Raw genomic sequence first — 22865 nt, 5'->3', positions numbered from 1 at the left:
AGTGACCAGTGTGGATGTGATCTCTGTCCACACGGGGCCTGTGTTCTCATAAGGGAGACACATGGAAAAGTGTGTTAACAGGCATGAATAGTGATAACTGGTGTTAGCATCTACAAAGGAGCTAAGCAAGAGCCTTGACTTGGAGAATAAGAGGTCACTTCCTTTGAAAAAGCCTTGAGGAGCTTTAAGGACATTGAAGTTGACGCCTAAAGGAGGAGAAAGAGGTCGCCATGGGAGAGGGGCCACAGGAGTTCCAGAAAGGCCCTTGAGAGGGTCAGAGGTCAAGTTGGCTAAGTGGGAAAAGGTAACATAATTGAGAAATCCAAATAATGAATTTAGGAACACTTGGTATATTCTAATTGATCAACCAGGAGAAGAAGGGACATTAACCTACTTTATTAACTTTTTTCTAAATACAAGTTTTTTTGTTTTTTGTTTTTTAACGAAATTCCTCGGATATGCTGTCGGTCACCATTTTTATAGAAAATTCATGGTCCCTTTTTTTTTTTTTTTAAAAAACCTATTTGAAATGTTACTTGGTCATTTGGAAAGCAGGATTATAGTATTTTTTTTTTTAAAGTAAGGAAATAAATTTTTGTCTCATTCTGGCAACTTTTAAGTGCAAAACTAAATATTGGTTGATGAACACAGTTTAACATTGTTTATCTTTTATATTGTCTTTTTCTCTCCCCTATTTTTTACTCACATCTTTTGGAGGAAGTATATAAAGTTAAAACAGGAAACAGCTTCTTGGTAAATTTTATTTAGTCGCTATCTAGATAGGGTGTTGTTCTTCTAAAGACTGAGTCCACACATTGAAAGAGAGCTTTGTGCGTATAATAATGAAGGTACAGTCTCAGAAAGTTCTGAAAGTTCTGCTTGTAGATAAATTTAATGTCATTTGCTATTGTTTTTGGTATGTATGTTGTATAATTTGTATGTATCTTCATATATCTTGTGTATGTTATCAGCCATCCAGTTTGCACTGAGTTCATTTTAATGTTTAGGGGAGTTTTTGGTGGGGGAGGGTAGCCACTAACTTCTTTGAGCCTCTGTTCCAATCCCCCACTCTCAGTCTATATTTGCACATAATTTTAGGAGATCCTTTAAAAGCCCTTTTAAGTTAAAACCTCTCCTAACGTTTAGGATCCATTGGGAATAAGGACAGAAATTGGGAAAAGAAAGTTCCTTTCCATTTGTTCTTTTTTTTTTTTTGAAAGTATCTACCTTTTCTTTTATTCTTTGACTTGTTTCTGAAAGGATTTATGATGCCTTATTAAGATGCATGCAAGATAGCAAAATAAGTAAATTAAACCAAATAAGAAAAATGACACAAAGTCCATTTGTTCTTTAGCTCAACTTTCTGAAATGGAAAGGTGTTTGTTTTTTTTTAAATTTTTAAAATAATGTACTTTCTAAGTCTGGGATAGAAACGGATGGTAGTATGAAGTTCACTAAAAGCCCCTTATTGCCGGAGGATGTTTTATTTAATGTGTTTGACAGAGTAGAGATTTAAGAGGCTGCGGCCTAAATGGAGATAAGAATCCAGGAGAGAAGTTGCTGTTGATCATAGGTTCTTCTTTATACTGGTCCCTGCTTTTCCCACCTGTAGGTTTTGCTCATGTCTTCTTTTTTCTTAGACTGTTATGTCCTCCAGGCTTTGCCTCTTGGGCTTTGCTCCTTTTCTAGCTAGCTAGGGATCATCTACCCATTTTCTCCCTCTTTGAAGCTTTTTTGTACTCCCCAACGTGAGTGAGAAGTGGAATCTGGAGGGGAAAGGAAGGAGTAAACGAAAATAGTGCTGAGAATTTGTCAGGAATGTTTTACTTTTGTGCCTCTGTTGTGGGGAACCGGTGAAGGTTTCTGGGTGAGGGGCACGATGACAACCTGGCTCTGGAAGGCTGGAGAGGAGATGACATGTGAGCACACATCCTTGCTGCAGTGGAGGGAGGCTCTGTGAGGGCAGCCACCATGCATCCATGGTGATTAGCTTGTGGTGGGGCTCACAGGAAGAGCGCACAAGAAATTTGGTGAGTTGAAAGAATAACCAGGCTTCATATATACAAAATATTTAACCTAGGTTTTCAGAGCTTGCTTCTTAAACTATTTGTGGTGAAGGATTTTTTAAGAATTTTCACTACCTCAGACCGCTTTTGTAAAATTTTTTGAAAAGTAGTAGAACAATGAAATTTAAAGTAGTCTTATAAAAATAGAAGCCCCTCTTTTTTCATTACTAGGTTCAATATAGATATAAAATTAACTCTCAAATGCTATAATACACTTACTCTTAATGTCTGTGCTCATTGCACTACACAGTAACAGTTGTGGACTGGGCCTTGGACCACAATTTCAGTAGCTCACCTTTAGAGGAATGCTCAAGGGTGTGTGTGTGTGTGTATGTGTGTATTGTAGAGAAGAGGGATACTGTAGTTGTAAGCTACCTAATAGCCACGTGTGTACATGGTTCAGAAGAGAATATGTATTTTGAACTATGCCCTCCACCCCCAAGCAGGTTTAAATAAGCATTTAATTAGCTTTATAGAGTACCCCTACTGAAGGAACTCACCAGTGAGACAGAAAAAAAATACTTATGTCTTAAAACTCTTGCTTTGTTTTGGGTTTTTAACATGCTTTTGTCTCAAGAAGATGAAACTGATAAAGCACTTGAAATTGAAATAATTGATAGATTTTATTTACATGGAGATATTGGCCTGTTCATTTGGCAGATTGCTGGATCATTACTTCTGGAGGATGTGTCTGATCACAATATTGTGAAATATAGAAGCACTTTGGTTAGGATTTAATAAGATTTCAATTTTAAGGGGCAGTATTTCTCCAAGATTATTTCTCACTCTAAAATAACTGCCGCTGAACTTCATAAAATTGAGAAATTTACTGCAGTACATATATTTTCTTATTTCTTTATGGCTGAATATATCTGTAAGCCTAAAGAAATTCTGAAAATTTGTTCTCAAATTTGTTTGAATTTGGAAATCACAGTAGCATATTATTGTAATCTGTGTGTTTTTACAATGAACTTTGTAGTGAAATGATTGACCCTGAAAGCTCTCAGAATTCATAAAGAATAGAATAGGAGCCTAGGCCCCAGCTGCAGTAAATTACAAGCTAACTGAATATTGATTGTATTGTAGACTGTAGTCAAAAAGAAATAAGGGCTTCAGTGTTCATAACTCAGGGTTTTTAATACTTTCATATGTGAAGGTAAATTAAGTACTCCCAAGAATATTGACCTATATGGATTCATAGGCTCTCTTGGGCTGAGGATACTTTTCCAAGCTATCTAGTACACCCACATGAGGGCTGCCCTGCACCTGCAGAGCTTCACCACCAGTCAAACATGGAGGTGTTTTGGAGAGGGCTGGGTGATTGCACACTTAACCTGTGCCTCTGGAAGTGGGTTTTGAGGACGTATGTTTAACTCTCTTATGTTGTGGCTTTTGAAATTTGAGGGACTAGTTTCTTATGGCTAATCAGATTTAACTATGTGTCTGGCTTTAGTCATTAAAGGTGTTTGATCACTTTAGTTTAATTGAAGCCAGTGTGTTATTTTATGTTTGACATTTCAGTTTCACTTGGAACCTTTACAAATGTTGCTCGTCCTTATTTGAATTTTATAGCTCTCTGATTATCCTGCAGTTGTGGTTGGTACAGTGTAACCGACAGTGATCTTATAATTTTGCTGTCTCTAGTTTTGTTTTATAAACTACTTGAATCTAATACTCAGTACAGATGACTTTTATTTTTCTTATTTCTTAGACTGCAACTGGCAACGTGGAAGCAAAAGTAGTGTGCTTTTATAGACGACGAGATATTTCCAACACGCTTATAATGCTTGCAGACAAGCATGCTAGTAAGTTAATTGTCTTTATCTTGGAAAATTAAAACATGTTTTAAATCTTTTATTTTCTGTAATATGAGGAAAAGTCCTTTTTGTTGCCTTTTGCTTTCCCATTTGTCTTCCTTTTAGTTTAGATGGGAGTAAGTTTTGGGTGGTGCTTGGTTTTAGTATATATATATTTTAGGTTGCATCATATGTTCATTAATTAGTCAAAATGTTTAAATAGAAGTCTTTGCAAATAGGCTTTAGCAGACAATCAGTGCAGTGTTTTGCCATCTCCCATTTTCCATGATAGTTTGAAGGTTGGACATGAGGAAATTTATACTTCACTGGTATTTTGGAGAATTTTTTATCTCCCCTCTAAAACAACGGGGTTATACTTACAGTTTAAAAAATTCTGAGTATTTATTATATGTTTATAGTATTGGTATGTATGGGGAAAAAAAGTTTGCCAGAGAAAGAAGTACAAAGTGATATTTGGGTGTGGAAAATTCCTGTAGGTAGCAACTCTGAGTGCTTCTTTTTTTTTATTGTTTATTTATTTTTTAGGTTTTTTTTGGGGGGGGGGTGTAAATAGGTTTATTTATTTACATTTTGGAGGAGGTACTGGGGATTGAACCTAGAACCTCCTGCATGCTAAGCATTTGCTCTACCACTTGAGCTATACCCTCACCCCCTAAGCACTTCTTTATAGTTTGATCTTTATTGTGTGCTTCTCCCACCACCAACAGCTTTAACATACTTTAGCCCATTTGATTTTTTTTTAAACAACATTTAAAAAGTGATTTAAATTTTAAGAAGGGAGTACTTTATTTTGAAAGCCATTTTCATCCTACAAAATATGTAATGACACTAGGACCATATGTATTTGTATTTTTCAATTTAATACTGTGATATGTCAAACTCTGGTCTTGGGGATCCTGAAGCTTTTGAAATGTTTTGGTAATGGAGGAAGGGACACGATTTTGCACGCAGGTTTGTCTTGTGTGTCTGCCTGAGAATGATTCCTCCACTGTGTCGCCAGTTTAACCAAGCAGATTGACTGTCTCATAAATTAAATTCCTGCTATATTTTCTATTGTACTTCATAATGTTTTTCAGTCTCTTTCTATTTCCATAGAGGTAATGTTAATGATGATATAGGTTATTCTATAATATTTACAAATTATGTATTGACAGATTCAGGGCAATCATACTTGTTCCTCATGTGTGAGACCAAAACATTTCCTTTTTTTTTTTCTGATTCTACAGATTTACTGATTCTTTCTGATTTTCTGAATCTCCAAACTTTTTTTTTAATTGAAGCATAAAGATTGCTTTTTAAAATGACATATGAATTGGGTATTTTAGCTATAGCTGGAATCTATAAATTGAATGTGCTATTAAAGTATCTATACAAAATTATTTGGATTTTATTCACTGTTTACGACATAAACTTAAAGATAGAATGTCTCATTTATATTCACGTAGGTTTGGATTTAATTTAGCTTCTAATGTAGCTTCTGAAGTTGTTGCAAAGGTAGTGAGTTATAAAGATTGTTAGGGGCTCTGTTCACTCACTGTTCATGGAGGATCTCAGCATGGCTGCCTCTTGGTGCTGTCTATGAGGCTTGTAGATATAGAAAATCATTTTTTTGAGAACTGGTTAAGCTCTTGGTATTGACTCATAGAAATGAAATTTTACGAGACTTAATCAATCAAATTATATAATGGTAGTCCTGCAGTTTAAAGAAAGACTTGGGTTTAGATTCTAGTTGGTTAACTTCTTGCCTTGGGAAAATTTCTGAAATTCTTACTCATCTGCATTTTCTTCATTTGTAAAATGGGGTTGGAAAAAAATCACCTCATTTTCAATTATATATGTTTAAAAAAATTAAGGGATAAATTATGCCAGCATTGATGTGAGGTTTAAATGACCTAAGGAATGGCTCATAATGGGTGCTTAATAAATGCCAGCTGGTTTTTTTTAACCTCCTCAGCGATTTGTAGATCATCTCTTTGGGTCGATTACTTCTGTCTACATTTACCTATTTTCTTCCATTATTTATTGATTTTTTACTCTCAAAGGTAACTGTATGTCTGCATACAATGAAGTTAAAGGTATCAACTATATTTCTGTTTGTATTGACTAAAACTTCAGGTGGGGAGGATAAAATTGCTTAAATGATTCATGCTTTATAAAGAGGTTTTAAGGGAGGATTAATAGAGTGTCATATGTTAGATTTCAAAACTACGCTTGAATGTGGGTACTAAATTTTCTTGCAACTTAGTTTCTCCATTTGAGAAACTTCATTGTGGACTTCTTTAACACTTTTTATTGCAGAAAATTTCAAACATATAAAAGTATAGAGAATAGTATAATACACCTGATGTTTACATTATTCTGCTTTAACAGTTATTAATACATGACCAATTAATTCTTCTAGACCCCTACTCGTCCCATTATTTTGAAGCTCATCAGAGAAGTCTTACTATTTCATTGGTAAATATTTCAGCATCTATTCCTAAAAGATGTGGCCTCATTCAAACTTACAGAAAGTGCTTAGAATATACAAGGAACCCAGTAAGCCCTTTACCCAGGTTCAGCAGTTAACATTTTATCATTCTTTGTGTGTATGTGTGTGTGTGTATATTTTTTTTCCCCTGACCATTTAAGAGTAAGTTAGAGACTTAAGTGTGTTTTTCCTAAATGTAAGGAAAAACCCCTATATAGTAAACATCTCAGAAAACCTAATATTTTTACAAGATTATTATCTCATTCACAATCCTTATTCACATTTCATGTCTCAACAGTGTGCTGCATAGCTATATATTTTTACTTAGTCTAGAATAAAATTCAGGCTCACACATTGTGTTTTATTGTCATGTCTCCTTGATACGGAACCAGTTCATCAGTCTTTGTGTCTTTGGACCTTAACATATTTGAATAAAACAGGCCAGATATTTTGTTGAGGTTGGCTCAATTTGTGAGTGTCTAATGTTTCCTCATACTTAGATTCAGATTGTGTGTTTTTTGTATGGATGCCATGGAGGTGATGATGTGTCCTTTTCAGTACATTGTATTCGGATTAACCCAATTATGTGGATGATGTTAGGTTTGATGACTTGGCTAACATGGTGTTCCTCTGAATTCAGTAGGTTATTTTGAGGGGAGATAGTTGGCAATTACGGATGTATCTTGTTCTTGGTCAAATTTTAACCAGCTTATTTTATCATGCATTGATTACTTAAGATTTTGTAAACATTAGTATCATCAAATACCTGTTTTGTTTTCACATTTTTTCTTTTATAACATTTTTTCTTTTTTGTTTGTTTAGGTCAATAGATTGGTTGATAAGACTCAAGTCTTTTTTTCTTTGTCCATTTTTTTAAAAAAATGATACTTTTTGTCTCTTATTTTTCTTGACTGGGGGGAGATAATTAGGTTTTTATTTATTTTAATGGAGGTACTGAGGATTGAACCCAGGACCTCCTGCATGTTAAACACAAACCCTACCACTGAGCTATACCCTCTTCCCCTTTCTTGCCCATTTTTTGGTGTTGCTATGTAATTCACATAGCATAAAATCCATGCTTTTAAACTGCACAATTTAGTGATTTTTAGTATACTCACAAAGCTGTATAACCATCACTGTGATTATTTTCATCACCCCCTCCCTCCCTAAAAAAAAAACAACAATTACACCCTATTCTTCCTTTCTTTCATTCCCTGGCAACCATTGATCTACTTTCTGTCTCTATAGATTGGCTTTTTCTGGACATTTCATATAAATGGAATCTTGCAGTATGTGTTTTTCTGTGTCTGGCTTTTTTTTACTTAGCATAATGTTTTCAAGTTTCTTCTGTGTTATATATAGCATGAATTCCTTAATTTCTTTTTATAGCTAAATGATATCCCATTGGATGGATGTACCACATTTTGTTTATCTGTTCATCAGTTAATGGACATTTGGATTGTTTCCACTTTCTGGTTATTATGAATAATACTGTTATGGACCTTCCTGTACAAGTTTTTGTGTGGACATCTTAAGTTTTTGTACCTATAGATACATATTATTTCACATTCTCTCTCTCTGTTTCAATATTTTGTTGACGATACCAAGTGGTTCATCCGATAGAGTTTCCTTTGGTTTGGAGTTTGTTCATTGCATCTTTGTTGTGTCCTTTACCATGTTTCTCTGTAGATGGATAGTTAGATCAGATTCTAGAGCATCTCAGTCCACAGTTTTTTTAGGGAGAAGGGTGGGGGTGGGAGTACAAGATCATTTCATGGGTAGTATTTTGTACTTTTATCATGAGGTCCATAATGTATTGTTGCCTTTCTCTTTTGTTAACATTTCACTTTGAAATAATTTTACATTTATAAAAATTATTTAAAACGTTACCAAGAATTCCATATGCCCTTTGTCCAGATTCCCCAAATGTTAACATTTTACTCTATTTGCTCTATTATTCTATTAGTGTACATATTAAAAATTTTGAACCATTTGAAAATAAATTGAAGACATATTTCCCCAATCCCTAAAGATACTTCAGTGTGTATCTTCTAAGAACAGGGACATTCTCTTATGTAACACCAGCATGATGAAAATCTATGGATTTATTCAGATTTTGCAAAATTCTCTACTGCCTTTTATAGTAAAAAAATGAAGAATTTGTAAGCTATCTTTTTGTGGTGTTATCATTGATTGGTTGACGATTGTCTTAATCTGTTTATTCAGTAAAACTGCAAAAATTGTGCTTTTAAAACTATCATCCCCTCATTTGTTGGATAGAATATTTCTCTGAAACAAATATTCCCTCTGTCAGCCATCAGGTTACTCTTTAGGTTCAGCTCAAATAGGAGAGGCAGGTTAAATGCTTGACTGATTTTTCTTCTTTTTAGTTGCCAGTTTTCAGAAATAATGGGATGGTTCCTGTCATCCGCCAAAGATCACCAATTTATTTCTTTTTTATTTTTATCATGTACTCAAGGACTTGAACATATTTCACATTTATTATCAATTATTATCCTGTTGATACTCAAGTTGTCTAATCTTTAGCCAGTGGGGCTTATTTAGGTTTGTTCCTGAGTCATTTTGAAATGCTTCCAGTGGTCTTTAATATCTGACTTGCTTTCTGGTATGACAAGATGGTCCAAGCTCATATTCTAGACCTAGAACTGTGTCTCCATGGAGTCCTGATTCCTTTTACTGGGAAATGGTCTTGGAGACCACAATCTGAGCATTAAGAAATGGACTCTCTTTTGAGAGAGGGTTGCGCTATTCCTAGGTTGTTGTGTACTTAACATATTGGACTGTTTTGTGGTATATTCTTCAGAATCAAAAGAAATTTGACTTGGGTACTTGTTACCGATTCTTCTTTTCTAAGGTAATTTCACTGAAAGCTAGCATACATGCTTTGTATTTTAAAAAAACTTGCAACAGACTCACAGACATAGAGAACAAACTTATGGTTACCAGGGAGTAAACGGGGTACAAAACAATAAATTGGGAATTCGAAAATTGCACCTCTTGGGGAGGTGATGGAAATGTTTAGCTGTCTTGATTGTAGTAGTGGTTTCATTGGTGTATAAATCTATCAAAATTCATCAAATTGTACATTTGAAATATGTGTAGTTTACTATACGGGAACCATACTACAATAAAGGTGTTAAAAATAAACAAATAAAAATAAATAAAAGCGGGGGGAAGGGTATAGCTCAGTGGTAGAGTACATGCTTAGCATGCATGAGGTCATGGGTTCGATCCCCAGTACCTCTGTTAAATTAAAAAAAGAAAAAAAACTAAACCTAATTACCTCCTCCCCAAACAAAAGTATTTAAAAATAAATAAATAAAAGCAATCTTGATTTTCTTAATCTGTTAGAAATAGAATTTCAGATTAAAAAAGTGATGACAGTTTAAGATGGGCATGGTTCTCACGACTGATGAAGTCTTTGAAAATGAGGAATTTCATCAGGGCTCTTTATGGCCTTTCACATATTTTAGTTGTTTTTGACATATTGTGTACTTTTATATTGTGATTCGGAAAATGTAAAGCTTTAGAATGTTAAATTTTGTGTCCCTGTCATTTTTTAACCTGTTAGGCAAAAGGTAAAGTGTTTACTGTACTTAACAGCTCTCTACCTTCCTTAAATTTTCTTTCCAACTTTTCAGTTGTGTCACTTACACTGTGGGCTGAAGTTGGGACATAGAGAAAAATGGGACAAGTGAGAATGATTCTTTAACTTATTAATGCTCATTCTGTTTGCCTCTGCTTTTCCACTCTTAACACCCACACACTTGAAGCTTTGTGGAAGGAGAAAAAGAAAGATGGGGAGGATTTATTTATTATTTCTCAGAATTGTAAAGCCACAATTAGCTGTTGGAGAGAACTGGGGAGAAGCTGACCCTGCCTACCTTAAGTCCTGTTCATATAGTTTACCAATTTATTGATAATTCTGATGTTTTTGTGTTACTGATGTAAGTAGAATCAGAAAGTAGTGTTGACACTATCATTATAATTTTAAATAGACATTTCAGGATATGGTAATATTATTAAGCAATAAGGTTATGATTTGTTTCAGGTAAAAGGTGAGGTGACTTCTGTACCCAGTTCTTATCACATCCTGGTTTGAGTCATTATGTTCTTAGAAAATGTTTTGGTGTCAAAGGGCATATTGGGACTTTATTTTTTTAAGATTCATGCAATATACAATTCAGAATTATTTAAAAAATTTAGAATGTTAATAGCGTTTTGGACTAAAATAGGATTTTATAATAGAGTTAGCACCTTTTAAAAAAAAATTTATAACTAGTGTATGTAAAATAAATAACAAGCTCATACTATATAGCACAGGGAACTATGTTCAATACCTTGTAAGTTTTATGAAAAAGAATATACATCAATATATACATATATATGTATAGAGAGAGTTAGAACCAATAATCACAATTGATTGTTACTTCAAAGTACTGAAATTGGATTTTTTTTTTGTTCAGTTGTTTTGTTTTAGCATCTTGGTTGGCTGAAAAGTTGGTTTTAAAATATGGTCCCCAAATTCTTTGACATTCCTTCCATGGTGGAGTCCGTGTCTTCTCCCCTTGGATCTGGTTGGGGTTGTGACCAATACAGTATGGTGGAAGTAATGCTGTGTGGCTCCCAAGGTTATATCATAAAAGGCCATACAGCTTCTACCTGGTTTTCTTGGAATATTTGCTCTCAGGATATTTCTACTTGGAACTCAGCCACCATACTGTGAGAAGACCAAGCTACGTGGAGAGGCCATTTGTTGGTACTATGGTTGACAGTCCTAGCTGAGTGCAGATGCTAGACATGTGCCTCAAGGAGCCACCAGCTTATCCAGCCTGTGCCGTTTGAGTTCCCGTTGAGGCCCCAGTTATTGTGAACCAAAGACAAGATTTCTGTGCTAGGTCTGAATTGCTCACCCACTGAACCTGTGAGCAAAATAAAGCAGTTGTTTTGTGCTACTGTGTTTTGGGGTGATTTCTAACTCAGCAATTGATGATGTAACTAGAACAGGATCCTAGTAGATTTTTCTGTTATGGGGTATTTTTTTCTTTCCGTGACAATTTAAAATCAATATCTAAGCTTATAACTACCTACTTAAAGTATTTAATCAGCTATTAGTTTTCTTTAAGTAGACTTCATTTTCTTTTGACAAATTGACTTGAATGAAGAGATCTTGCCCTAATGCCTTACACTGAATATTTTCCTTATAAGTGATTTTCGGCCACATTGAGCACAAATCAGGAAAAGTGACCTCTTAATTATTCTGAAATGAAATTCATTGATAGTATAACTTATACATATAATGTAAAAAACCAAAATATTCTATTAATAGAATATAATAACATAATATATAATAGGATCATATGTACTGTGTATTTCAGTATATGTATGTTCTGGGGCATGACAAAAGCAGAAGGTATAATGAAATTATAGAATGTTTGCCTATGTGCATAGAATCACTGGCAGTGCGAACTCATATTTCCTGAGGTTTTTCCAAATGGTACTATAGGTAAATTCTAAAGAAAACAACATGCAGTCTTTTTTCTTTTTATATGATGGCCATATTGCTGGAAAAATCAGTTACATTAAAACCAGACCCTATATATTTTGTGTTCTCATATCTAAAATGGAATTAGCTCTAGTCTCAGATAACAGAATCATGTTTTTCACTTATATAAATGTCCAGAGGGACATGCAACAGTCATGTGAGTCAGTTCTTTGGTATTGGACTGTTTTCTGGTATATACCTATACATCTATGGGGTATCTAACATCCTTGTCTTCCGTCTATGAAGTGTTAATACTGCTACCATTGTGGTAGTACTACCTCCCCCAACCTCACCCTTTTCAAAGGACTCCTGGGGGTGTGGACTAGTACCCATTCAAGAGTAATGACACTAAACTCAATATCATAAAAGAAAAACTATGTCTCTGTTGTTGCCTAATATATTTGCTAGTATTCATCATAATACTGGGAACATGGAAGTTACTCAGTAGGTACAAATTTTTAAAAACTCAGTATTTTCCAAAATTCCCCAAAATTAGAGATTAAAGTTACAAGTAATAAAAAAGTTAAAATTGTTTATATTCAGCTGGAATTGATACTGCCTTGACCTGGAATACAGAAGAGAATTTGGCAATATCTAGTAAATTAAAATTCAGTATTTTTATTACTGGATGCTAATCATAGGTGCCCAAGGAAACATGCCTTTGAAATATCGAAAAAAAAAAATAAAATAAAAAAAGGAGAAAAACCTAAGTATTCAGCAATAGGGTATTGAGCCAAACTTTGTTTATGTTCTGGAATGCCTTGTAGCCATTTAAATGAATGAAATAGACTTGTATCATAGGCAGGTGGCACAGTGTATAACAGAATTAAATAACTAGATAAATATGTAAGATATAACCCCAGCTTTGAAGCATATATATTTAAAGTAGAATTTTATGGACATTTATGTGTGAATTTCTATGTGTGTGTATTTATGTGTGTGCATGTGGCATGCATATACATATTGATCCTATAAGACAGTTATAAAGAATGATCAGAATAAGGAAATGTTTTGAGAAATTAAAATGCTTATTGAAATAAAATAATGAATAGAAGGGCTTAATAATAATGCCACTGTATTTAAGTAATAAACATAAATGAGAGATATTTCTTCTCAACTCCAGCTGAAGTTAAGAGGTCTTGAAGAAAGAACAAAGCACAGAATGGAATCCAACTCTTAGAGGACATCAAAAATGCAGTTTTCATACCATTTCTTAAATACAACCTAGCTGTTCAAATTAGCATGCAATCATTTTGGCCTTTTTAAATAAAAAATTTGTCTTTTTAAACCTTCAAAAAAATGAGAGAAAGGGAAAAATTATTAAAAAGAACATTTCTTCAGGGATAAAGGACAAGAATTTTTAGATTGAATGGAAAAAAGACACATACTTCATTTCAGAACACTAAAGAAAAACTGAGGACCCTAGGCTTTTTAGAGAGAAAGTTATCCATGAAGGAATGAGCATCAGATTTCTTAGTTACATACTAGAAGAGCAAATTATTTAAAGTTGAAAATTCAATAAGTATGAATGACCACGTAAAGGTATTTTTCAACACACAAGAAATACGACATAAATTAACACTTTAGGAATACAATTCCAGATTATTAGCACATTAGAATTGGGAAAGGGGAGTAAAAGTTTTCTAAAAGTCTGGTATTTTTTCAGGGGGAAGGCATAGCTCAGTGGTAGAGTGCAATGCTTAGCATGGATGAGGTCCTGGGTTCAATCCTTGGTACCTCCATTTAAAAATAATAATAAATAAATAAACCAAATTACCTCCTTCCCCCCACCAAAAAGGAAAAAAGAAGTCTGATATTTTGGGGAAAAGGAAGGTTATAGTTACTGTTCAATTTATTACATTGATAGGAAGTTCATATTAGTTATATCTCTTCATTTAAGGATAACCAGTTGAAAAATACAGATACGTCATTTGATTTTACTTCATCCACATTGCTAGATTAATATATGAGTTTAAAATGATCCCAAATAGACCCTGACTCAATAGAAAAGAGAAAAATAACAGTAAGGTGACCAGAATAAGTCCAGATATATCAATGACAAAAAATCTGAATGAAATAAAATTTTCTATTAAGAGACAGACTATTAATTCATAACATTCATCAATAAATGAGGCCTAAAGAAAACCTTAACAAATAATTGAAAGTAGGAATTACACAAGTAATATTCTGTCTACAAGTCAATGACATAAGCAACAATAAAAGGAAAACTGGTCAAGGTACTATCCAACTTGGAAGTTTAAAAAACATGTTTATAAGTAGCTTTTGTGCTCAAGGAGAAATAAAACCTGCAATTGTGAATGATTCCAAAAAGAGTGACAGTGAAAGTACTAATCTTAAAAACCTGTAGGAAGAGGCCAGAGTGATACTCGTAAGAAAATCTAAAGCCTTCAAAGCAACCCTTGGGGAAAAAAAATGACTAAAAATAATTATTAAAGCCAGGCATTCAAGATAGAAGAGAAAAAAAAATTCAAAAGAAGGAAGGAATTAAATATAAAAGCAAAAATGAATGAAATAATGAGAAATGTAGAAGTTACAAAATCAGAAGCAGGTTTTTTAAAGTATTATTTAATACTATAAATGAGTTTTCCCCCAAGTTAATCTGTAAGTTTAATGAAATCCCAATAGGACTTCATATGGAACTTGGCAAGGTGATTCTGTCATACACTGAGAGAAGAATAAAAGCAGAAAAAAAAAAGTCAGATTCATTTGTCTTCTCTTCTAGTAAATGCTTTTTTCCTCCTCACTGGACAATGATTTTATTACTGTTATTGTTTTTCTTTTTTTTTTTTTTTTAAATTGAAGTATAGTTGATTTACAATGTGTATTAGTTTCAGGTACGGTAAAGTGATTCAGTTATATATATACACACACACACCAGTATTCTTTTTCAGATTCTTTTCTATATAGGTTATTATAAGATGTTGAGTATAGTTTCCTGTGCTATACAATAGGTCCTTGTTGGTTATCTGTTTTATATTTGTTAGTGTGTACATGTTAATCCCAAACTCCTAATTTATCTCTACCGCCTCTAGTGAGTGCTTTTAAAGTTACATACTTTTCTTTGAGAACCTGTGGTCATCTCACGTAGGTTTTGCTGCGTAATGCTTTTCATTCACTTCTGAGTAGTCCAGGTTTTTCAGACAACAGCAGAGGAATACATTTAATATCACTTAACTTCAACAATTAATCCACATAATCTTACTTCATTGACATTCTGCTTCCTCTGCCTCAGACCCCAACTCAAATCTCTGTAAATACATCTTTTTTAAACTTGATATTTATTTACATGAATAGGCTTAGTTTGTCTGATCTGTTGATTATTAATCGGTTGATTACTTCCGCTAAGTTTATCAGTCCATTTCTCCTTACATTTCTAACAGTTTTTGATCTTGAAGCTATCAGGTGCATAAAGGTTGTTCTTTAGTTGGATTCTTTTTTAAAATAGTAGGAAATATCTTTCTCTAATGATTTTCACTTTGAATTCTGGTTTTTCTGATATGCCATTCCCATTTTTGTTAGCATTTGTCTACTTTGTACTTTTTTTATCTTTTAATTTTTAATCTTTTAGGTATTTTAGTGTTATGTCTCTTCAAACTGCATATAGCTGGGGTTTTGCTTGCATTTTTTTTCTTTTGAAATCTATTCGGGGAGTCTTTAACTTCAGTAGAATATTTAATTCTTTCATATTTAATTATGTTTTAATTCCCTTATGTTTGTGTGCATGTTTTTTCTCCTTCCTTTGGTTGATTTTGTGAAATTTTCTATTTGTCAGGAAGGTATTCATCCTATTTGTGGTCTTTTACATTTTTATTTTAGTTAATTGTTAAAGTTTTTGTTTTCTGAAAGGTAATATTTGAATATGAGTCAGTCAAAAGGTACAAAAAATATATTCAGTGCAAAAACTCCCCATATCAGGTCTTGATTGTTACTAGTTTCTGGTATCTTTTCCAGAGAAAGTCAGTGTACGTGGAAGGAAATCATTCATGTTTGTATACACGTATTTTCCCCAACCTTTTTTTCCCAGAAATAATAATATAGTGGTTTTCATATTTTTTACTCCAGATTTTTCCTTAATTTAAAAAATTTTACTCTCATACATTTGAAAATTGACATCAAAAGTTGTAATAAAAAATTTTAAATATATACAAATTTAAAAAAAAATAGTTGCAAAGGTATAATATCTAGTTTTTGTTGCCAATACTGACATTGAAAAGTAATTGCTATAAACATTTTAAAATATTCTAGTGTAAAAGAAATACTGTGACAATTTGCCCACTATCACAGGTTAAAAAAAAAAAAGCCTGAACAGGCTCTTCTATAAGTTTGAAATTTTACGTGAGCTTTTTTTCTCCTTGAGCTCATTTCCATTTTACTTTCTAAACAGAATTTTAGCCTAATGTATTTTATGCTTGAAAATTTTACCATTCTCTGCTACAAAAATTGTATGTAAATTAAAATTTAAGAACATTTTGTATTTCTTGTTCATAAGGTTCAGGGTCTTAATTTCTTTAGAATTTATTATAATTAAAGTATAAATATTATAAAAATTTTGATAATTGCTAAACATAAAAATACGTTTTTATTGGCAATCATCTCTTAATGAGATGGGTGGGGCTTTAGTTAACAAATCCTTGCATTAATATAACTCATTGCTAGGATGAGACAAGGTGTAGGTACTGATTTGTTCCTGATTTTTGTAGTTATAGATGTAGGTTCTGACAGAATTTTTTCATCTATGTAGATGAGAATGGTGAAGCCTTGCTCATTTATTCGTTCGTCAAATATGTTTTGAGCTTCTGCTATGTTGTGGACACTCTTCTTAAGCTCTAAGGGTGAGCACTGAACAGAGCAGCAACAAACCCAGTCCTCAGAGTGTCTCTTTCTTTATTATTCTGAGTAGTATGTAAAAAATTATATAGCAGTTTTTCATCAGAGGTGATTTTTAATGATTTTGCAGCTGACAGTTCAATTATGTCCTCTTTCAGTCTTGCTGAAAGCAGAGAATTTTGAAACCACCAGATTTAGAAGAGGTTGTTAAACCAGTTAATAAGAGTCATTTTCTGAGAAGAACAGTTTAAAAAGTTTTGCCAAGACCTAACAGTTGCTTTTACGTATGCTTCGTGCTCTTTCCCCTATATAAATTGTATCACTTAGGGTTCTACCAGATAAACAACTGGTTGAAGATTATGTATATGTATGTATGTAGAACCATGCACACACACTGTCCATCAACAGATGATTAGATAAAGAAGATGTGGTATATGTATACAATGGAATACTACTCAGCCATAAAAAAGAATAAAATAATGCCATTTGTAGCAACATGGATGGACCTGGAGATTCTAAGTGAAGTAAGCCAGAGAGAGAGAAAAATGCCACATGATACTGCTTATGTGTAGAATCTAAAAAAGGACACAAATGAACTACTTATTGTTTATAACTTAGATGATTGATTTTTTGAATATGTGTAAGCACATTTGACTATCCTTTATGATTGGATTGCTGCATTCTGTTGATTCTTATTTTGTGGTTGGCTTTATTCTTTTGTTAACTGTGTAAGTTTAAAAAGATAAAGGTCTGAAGTGTTCTTAGAGACAAAGAAAGTACATATTTGTACATTTTAAAACAGTTTTCTCTCTCAGTGAGTTGCTCTTCCCAAAATAAACTTTGTTTACCTCCCCACGCCCAAAAAATCATGCATACATGTAATCTCCTATATGCATACATAATCTCCAGCTGGTTTGTATAAATAGAGTTTTATGGTGAATAATTGGCTTAAATAATTGTGGGGCTGGCCAGGGGGAATTTCTTCTTTCTTAGGGAAATCTCAGTTTTGCTCCTGAGGCCTTTCAATTGATTGGATGAGACCCACCCAGATCGTTGAGGATAGTCTCCTTTACTTAAATCAGCTGATTTTTTTTTAAACTTTCTAAGAATATATGCCTAATTTATTGCGTGGCAACACACAACACACACACACACCCCTGGTTTGATAATCATTGTTTTGAGGTGTTCCAAGCACCTGTTTATTCTTAGCATGTTTGGCAAAATAAAGAGATGCACTCAGCTCATTAACAGCATTGCATAAATCATACTGCCAAAGAGAAGGCTGAAGGAAAAGATAACTTTATAAATGGCCTTATGTCTTGGTTAAATGGCCTTTTGTCTTGGAAAAGTCAGCTGATGTTAATCACATCTACAGAGTTCTTTCACAGCAACACCTGGATTATAATTTGAATAACTAGGAACTATAGCCTAGCCAATTTGATACACAAAACTAACCATCATAGGGACCTTTAAATCAATATACTCAGAAGGGTTTGGGAAAGGTGACATAATGTTCATTGAAGTACACCTTTGCATTTTAATTTATGTCTGATAAAATGTTTGGATCTTGTACTATGTATGTACTTATATATTCAAATATATACGACCTGTAAATTGATGTACAAAGTATAATACGAGTTGTATTGAAATATATTTTCATCAGATTATTGGAGCTGTGGATTTTATTTATTCAATGGAAAATGAGTACCAATAAAACCTTAATGGCAAGGCCAGTACTTCTTGACAAACCTGGCAGCCAAATCACCCTTTCTTTCAAGAAGTCTATTTTTTTGAAGTTTAATAAATGAGTATTGAGCATCCCCTAGGCAACCATCTCCTGAATTCTAAGATAGATTCCTGGATAATGCTAGAGCCTTGCTGTGATGGACTTAGGCCTTCAGTAGTTCTTACAGATTCTCTTTGTTTTTTTGTTTGTTTGTTTTCTTGGGATTGTTTTCTGAGGTGTGATGTATTTTTTTTTAATTGAAGTATAGTTGATTTACAGTGTTGTGTTTCAGGTGTACAGCAAAGTTGATTCAGTTATACATATCATATATAGTCTTTTTCAGATTCTCTTCCATTATGGGTTATTACAAGGTATTGAATATAGTTCCCTGTACAGTAGGTCCTTGTTGTTTATCTGCTTTATATATAGTACTATGTATAAGTTAACCCCAAATTCCTAATTTATCCCTCCCCTACTAGGAGTGGTGTATTTTTTAATCACCATTCAGGGGTTGGAAAAAGTGAAGTCTTTAAGTGAAAATTGTTCATATGTCTATTTATTTATTGACCTATGGTCTCAAATATTTCTAAATTAATAACATGCTAACACTGGCCAAAATACCCCAATTCTGATACCAGCACTAGATAGCTAAGGTGCATGTCAAAGGAATGATTTCAGTAAGTCCAGAATCTTGCATCTTCCCATGCATAAAAAAGTGCTAAATTCATTAACTTGAGATATCTGTTTTTCTTTAACTAATAGTAATCTTTTGATGTTCCAAGAACCTGGTCTTTTTAAAAAAAATTTTTTCTTTTTTCAATTAAAATATGGTTTACAGTGTTGTGTCAATTTCTGTTGCACAGCACAATGCTTCTGACATACATATACATGCATATATTTGTTTTCATTATCTTTTTCACCATAAGTTACTACAAGATAACTGAATATAGTTCCCTGTGCTATACAGTAGAAACTTGTTTATTTTATATATAGTAGTATCTGCAAATCTCGAACTCCCAGTTTATTCCCTCCCACCAGCTTTCTCCCCTGGCAACCACAAGTTTGCTTTTCTATGTGCTAATTGGTTTTTGTTGCAAAAAATCCTTATATTCTGGCTCCTCCCTTACCTTAGAGCTATCTGAGAGGCTGTCTCCTAGACTTGAAGTCCTCAGAAAATCAACCGAATAAAAACATAATTCTCAACTTCTGAGTTGTGCATTTTTCTCTGTAAGATCGACAGAATGGTTTTTTTTTATATTGAGTAACTTTTGCTAAATTAATTTTAATGGAAAAGTCTTTAATAAATGCTGGAGGGGTTTTGTACCCAAGTTATCTTTATTTTTGAATTACATTTATATTTTGCTTTGCCTTCATCTAAATTTTTTTCACAAGGTGTTGATGGGTGATGAGCTTTCTAAATCTTTGCATGCCTTCAAATGTCTTTATCTTACCATCACACTTAGTGTTAGTTTGGCTCTTTATAGAATTCTAGGTTCAAAATAATATCCTCTCAGAACATTAAAGTAATTGCTCCATTGTCTTCTGGAATCTAGTGTTATTGATAAGAAGTCTGATGTCAGTATTGTTCTTTCTCTTTTGTAGGTAACATGTTTTTTCCTCTGGAAGCTTTTTCTTTTAGAATTGGCATTCTGAAATCTTGCCAGAGTATGTCTACATGTTGGACTTATTTCAGCCAACCAATTTATGTATGTTCAAGTGAGGGAAGACCTGTAACTTATTTTAGTTCAGGGATGTTTTCTTCTAAGATTTCTATTTCTTGTCTCTGTTCTCTATAGAATTCCTAGTAACAAAGGTTTGTGACTTCTGTTAATTGATCTCATTCTTTTCTTTTATTAGGCCTTTTGTGTGGTTTACTGGAAAAATTCTTTGATGTAATACTCCAGTTCACTTATCTGATCAACAACTGTATCTTCTCTGAGTCATTCAGCCCAGTTGTTGAAATTGTAATACTTCCAAAAAGAATACTAAAGAGAGAAGAGAAAATAAAACAACAGAAAGTTACTGTTGTGTGTAAAGAACTTTTTCTTGTTTCCAGTTTTTGTGCTTTGACCACAAATTTTATTAGAAGGGATAAGGATTTCTAGATGTCTGTTGTACTTTCTTGTGAAGTTTGACATTATGAGGACATAGCCCGTAGTTCTGTTGATTCGTAGTCTGCCAAGTATGTAGATGCGTAGACCTCAGCCTGACACTCTTCTTTTTTGAATCCAAGTCCAGATGTGGCTAATCTGAGACCTTGAACCCTAACTCTGCCCCTGGAGAACCTTCTCAGTCTTTTCCAGGCAGCTACTACCAGCTGATTGGAGTTGGCACAAAGATCTATTTTCTGTCACTGCATTAAAAGTAATAAATACTCATTCGTAAGAACATTTTTCTCTTGCTACTTTGTAATGTTTTATTTTTGTGAATGACATTTTATAATTATCAGTTATGGCAAGTTTGTGTCTCATTAATCAGATTATCATCAACTGTAAATATTATAGAGGTTTTTTTATTTGACTAGTTAACTATGTTTTATGATACACATTTTCTTATTGATCTGTTACTTTGAATGTTAATGGTTACTATTATCTTTTTAAACAAAGCAAGTACTATATAATTATTTTAAAATTGATGTCACATTGCTTATTGATTATTAAATGAGGCATTCCAGTAATTAGCTATTCTTAAGCTTCTTTAAAAACCTTGTGTTAGCTTGACTTAAATTGTGGGTTGGAAGGATATAGACTCATGTTTTCTATTTTCATATGACGAGTTTAATGAATATCATTATTGTTGGCTGAGTGGCTAATGTAAAATTTTCCACAGGTTATCTTTAAAAAAACTTTCCATTGAAGTATAGTATACATTTTTAATTCTGCAGCTTTCTACTGCTACCTCTGTTTCTACTAGTGCTTTTTCCTTTATATATTGCCTTTATTTAGAATAGCTCAAAATGTGTTTTCATGTAGCATTTCAAGCTATAGAATTTTAGATGTGGAAGTACCTTAGACATAACCTGTTTAGACCCTCTGTATATTATAGCTGAGTTCTTGACCCAAGGCTACCTAGCTGGACTAATATTCTGTCCTCTGATTGCTGTTTTTCTGTGTTTTGTTTTATCTTTTAAAAATTTATTTTGGAGAAGATAAATATGACTATAGCCCATTTTATGTTTGTCCAGTATGGCATTGTGGCAAAACAAGTTTTGGAGTCTTCCTGGTCATTATTAATATGGGTCTACCATTTAGACTTTGGGCAGATTAATTAACCTTGTTGAGCCTTAGTGTCTTCATCTTTAATTTACAAGGAGCTTGCTAATACTTTCTACCTACTGTTACCCTCCATGTCTTGAGAGTTTTGTAGGAATTAAATGAATAAAATGTCTGGCAAATCATGGGATGTACAGAAAATGGTAGCTTTTTGAATCAGAGTCAGTGAAAGAAACAGAAGCCAGTCCAGATTTGATCTGTTACTGGGAATTTAGTGCTTACAAAATAGTGGAAAGTTGGGAGGAACAGATCCTAGGCTGGGCCCCTGGCAGACTCGCAGAACACTACAGAGAAGTGACCCACATGGGAACCTAGTCCCTCTAAAGCCTTCTCTGGAGCTAAGCTAGCAAGCAGCATGCTTTTTCCATTGCCCTTCACAGCCAGGAAGTTGGAAAATGGTCACCTGAAGCCTAAGTCCAAGGTTACCGAAGTCATATGAAGAAGCTTGCTGATGCCTGCCCCTGTCTTGGCACCTAGGAACTTGGAGAATGGAAATTGCTGCATAAAAGCCTCACCTTTTCAACTTCGTTTGCTGATGGCCAAGAGTCTCAGGACAATACCCCTGCCTCATAGCCTCCCAGTACATCTCACACCAGTTCCCATGCTTATAACTTGGAGGATAAGGGGTGTGGGAAGCTGGGAGATAATTATAAGCTTTCTGATTTCTCCAAAGGGAAGGAAGGAGGTTGAGAATATCTGAATATTGGCAACAGTGGTATTAAGATGGATGATAGTGGTGAATAAGGATTATTATTGCTGTGTTTCATATATTCCATTCAGAATTATACATCAAGTGGATGACATCCTAGAACAAAAACTGGAAACTCTAAGTCCAGTTATTTTCAATGGACCGTGTTCCTTCCAATATCTTGTTCTTTATTTATTAAATAAATAATTCACTGTACATCTCAGGATGAGCAGGTGTCTATTCTGAGTGCTGGGAATGTTTGTAGTGACCAGACACTGTCCCTGCTGTCGGAAAGCCTTTGCCCTGTGGGTTACAGACACAGGCTGGTTTACTGTAGGAGAGTAAGTGCTGTGGTAGAGGTGACATGCCCAGGAGGGACGCCCACCCCCTGTCAGGGGGACTTATAAAGTGA

General features: G+C 33.8%; 1 protein-coding gene across 10 annotated transcripts in view; it reads left to right on the top strand.

Moving 5' to 3' along the window:
* The window catches only part of MTA3 (metastasis associated 1 family member 3), a 135989-nt gene that overhangs the window by 5889 nt on the left and 107235 nt on the right, over nucleotides 1-22865 (top strand). For all 10 annotated transcript variants that reach the window (XR_010384205.1, XR_010384206.1, XM_064494539.1 and 7 more), the window contains exon 3: nucleotides 3778-3871. Coding sequence is in view for 8 of the 10 variants with exons in the window: in XM_031466921.2 (XP_031322781.1) it covers nucleotides 3778-3871 (94 nt within the window). In the remaining 2 variants the exon portion in view is untranslated. The remainder of the gene's footprint in view (nucleotides 1-3777; nucleotides 3872-22865) is intronic.

Source organism: Camelus dromedarius, chromosome 15 (assembly GCF_036321535.1).
Source record: "Camelus dromedarius isolate mCamDro1 chromosome 15, mCamDro1.pat, whole genome shotgun sequence".
NCBI classification, from domain to species: Eukaryota; Metazoa; Chordata; class Mammalia; order Artiodactyla; family Camelidae; genus Camelus; species Camelus dromedarius.
Note: the sequence above shows the minus strand (reverse complement) of the source record. Positions and strands in the feature narration are given on the sequence as shown.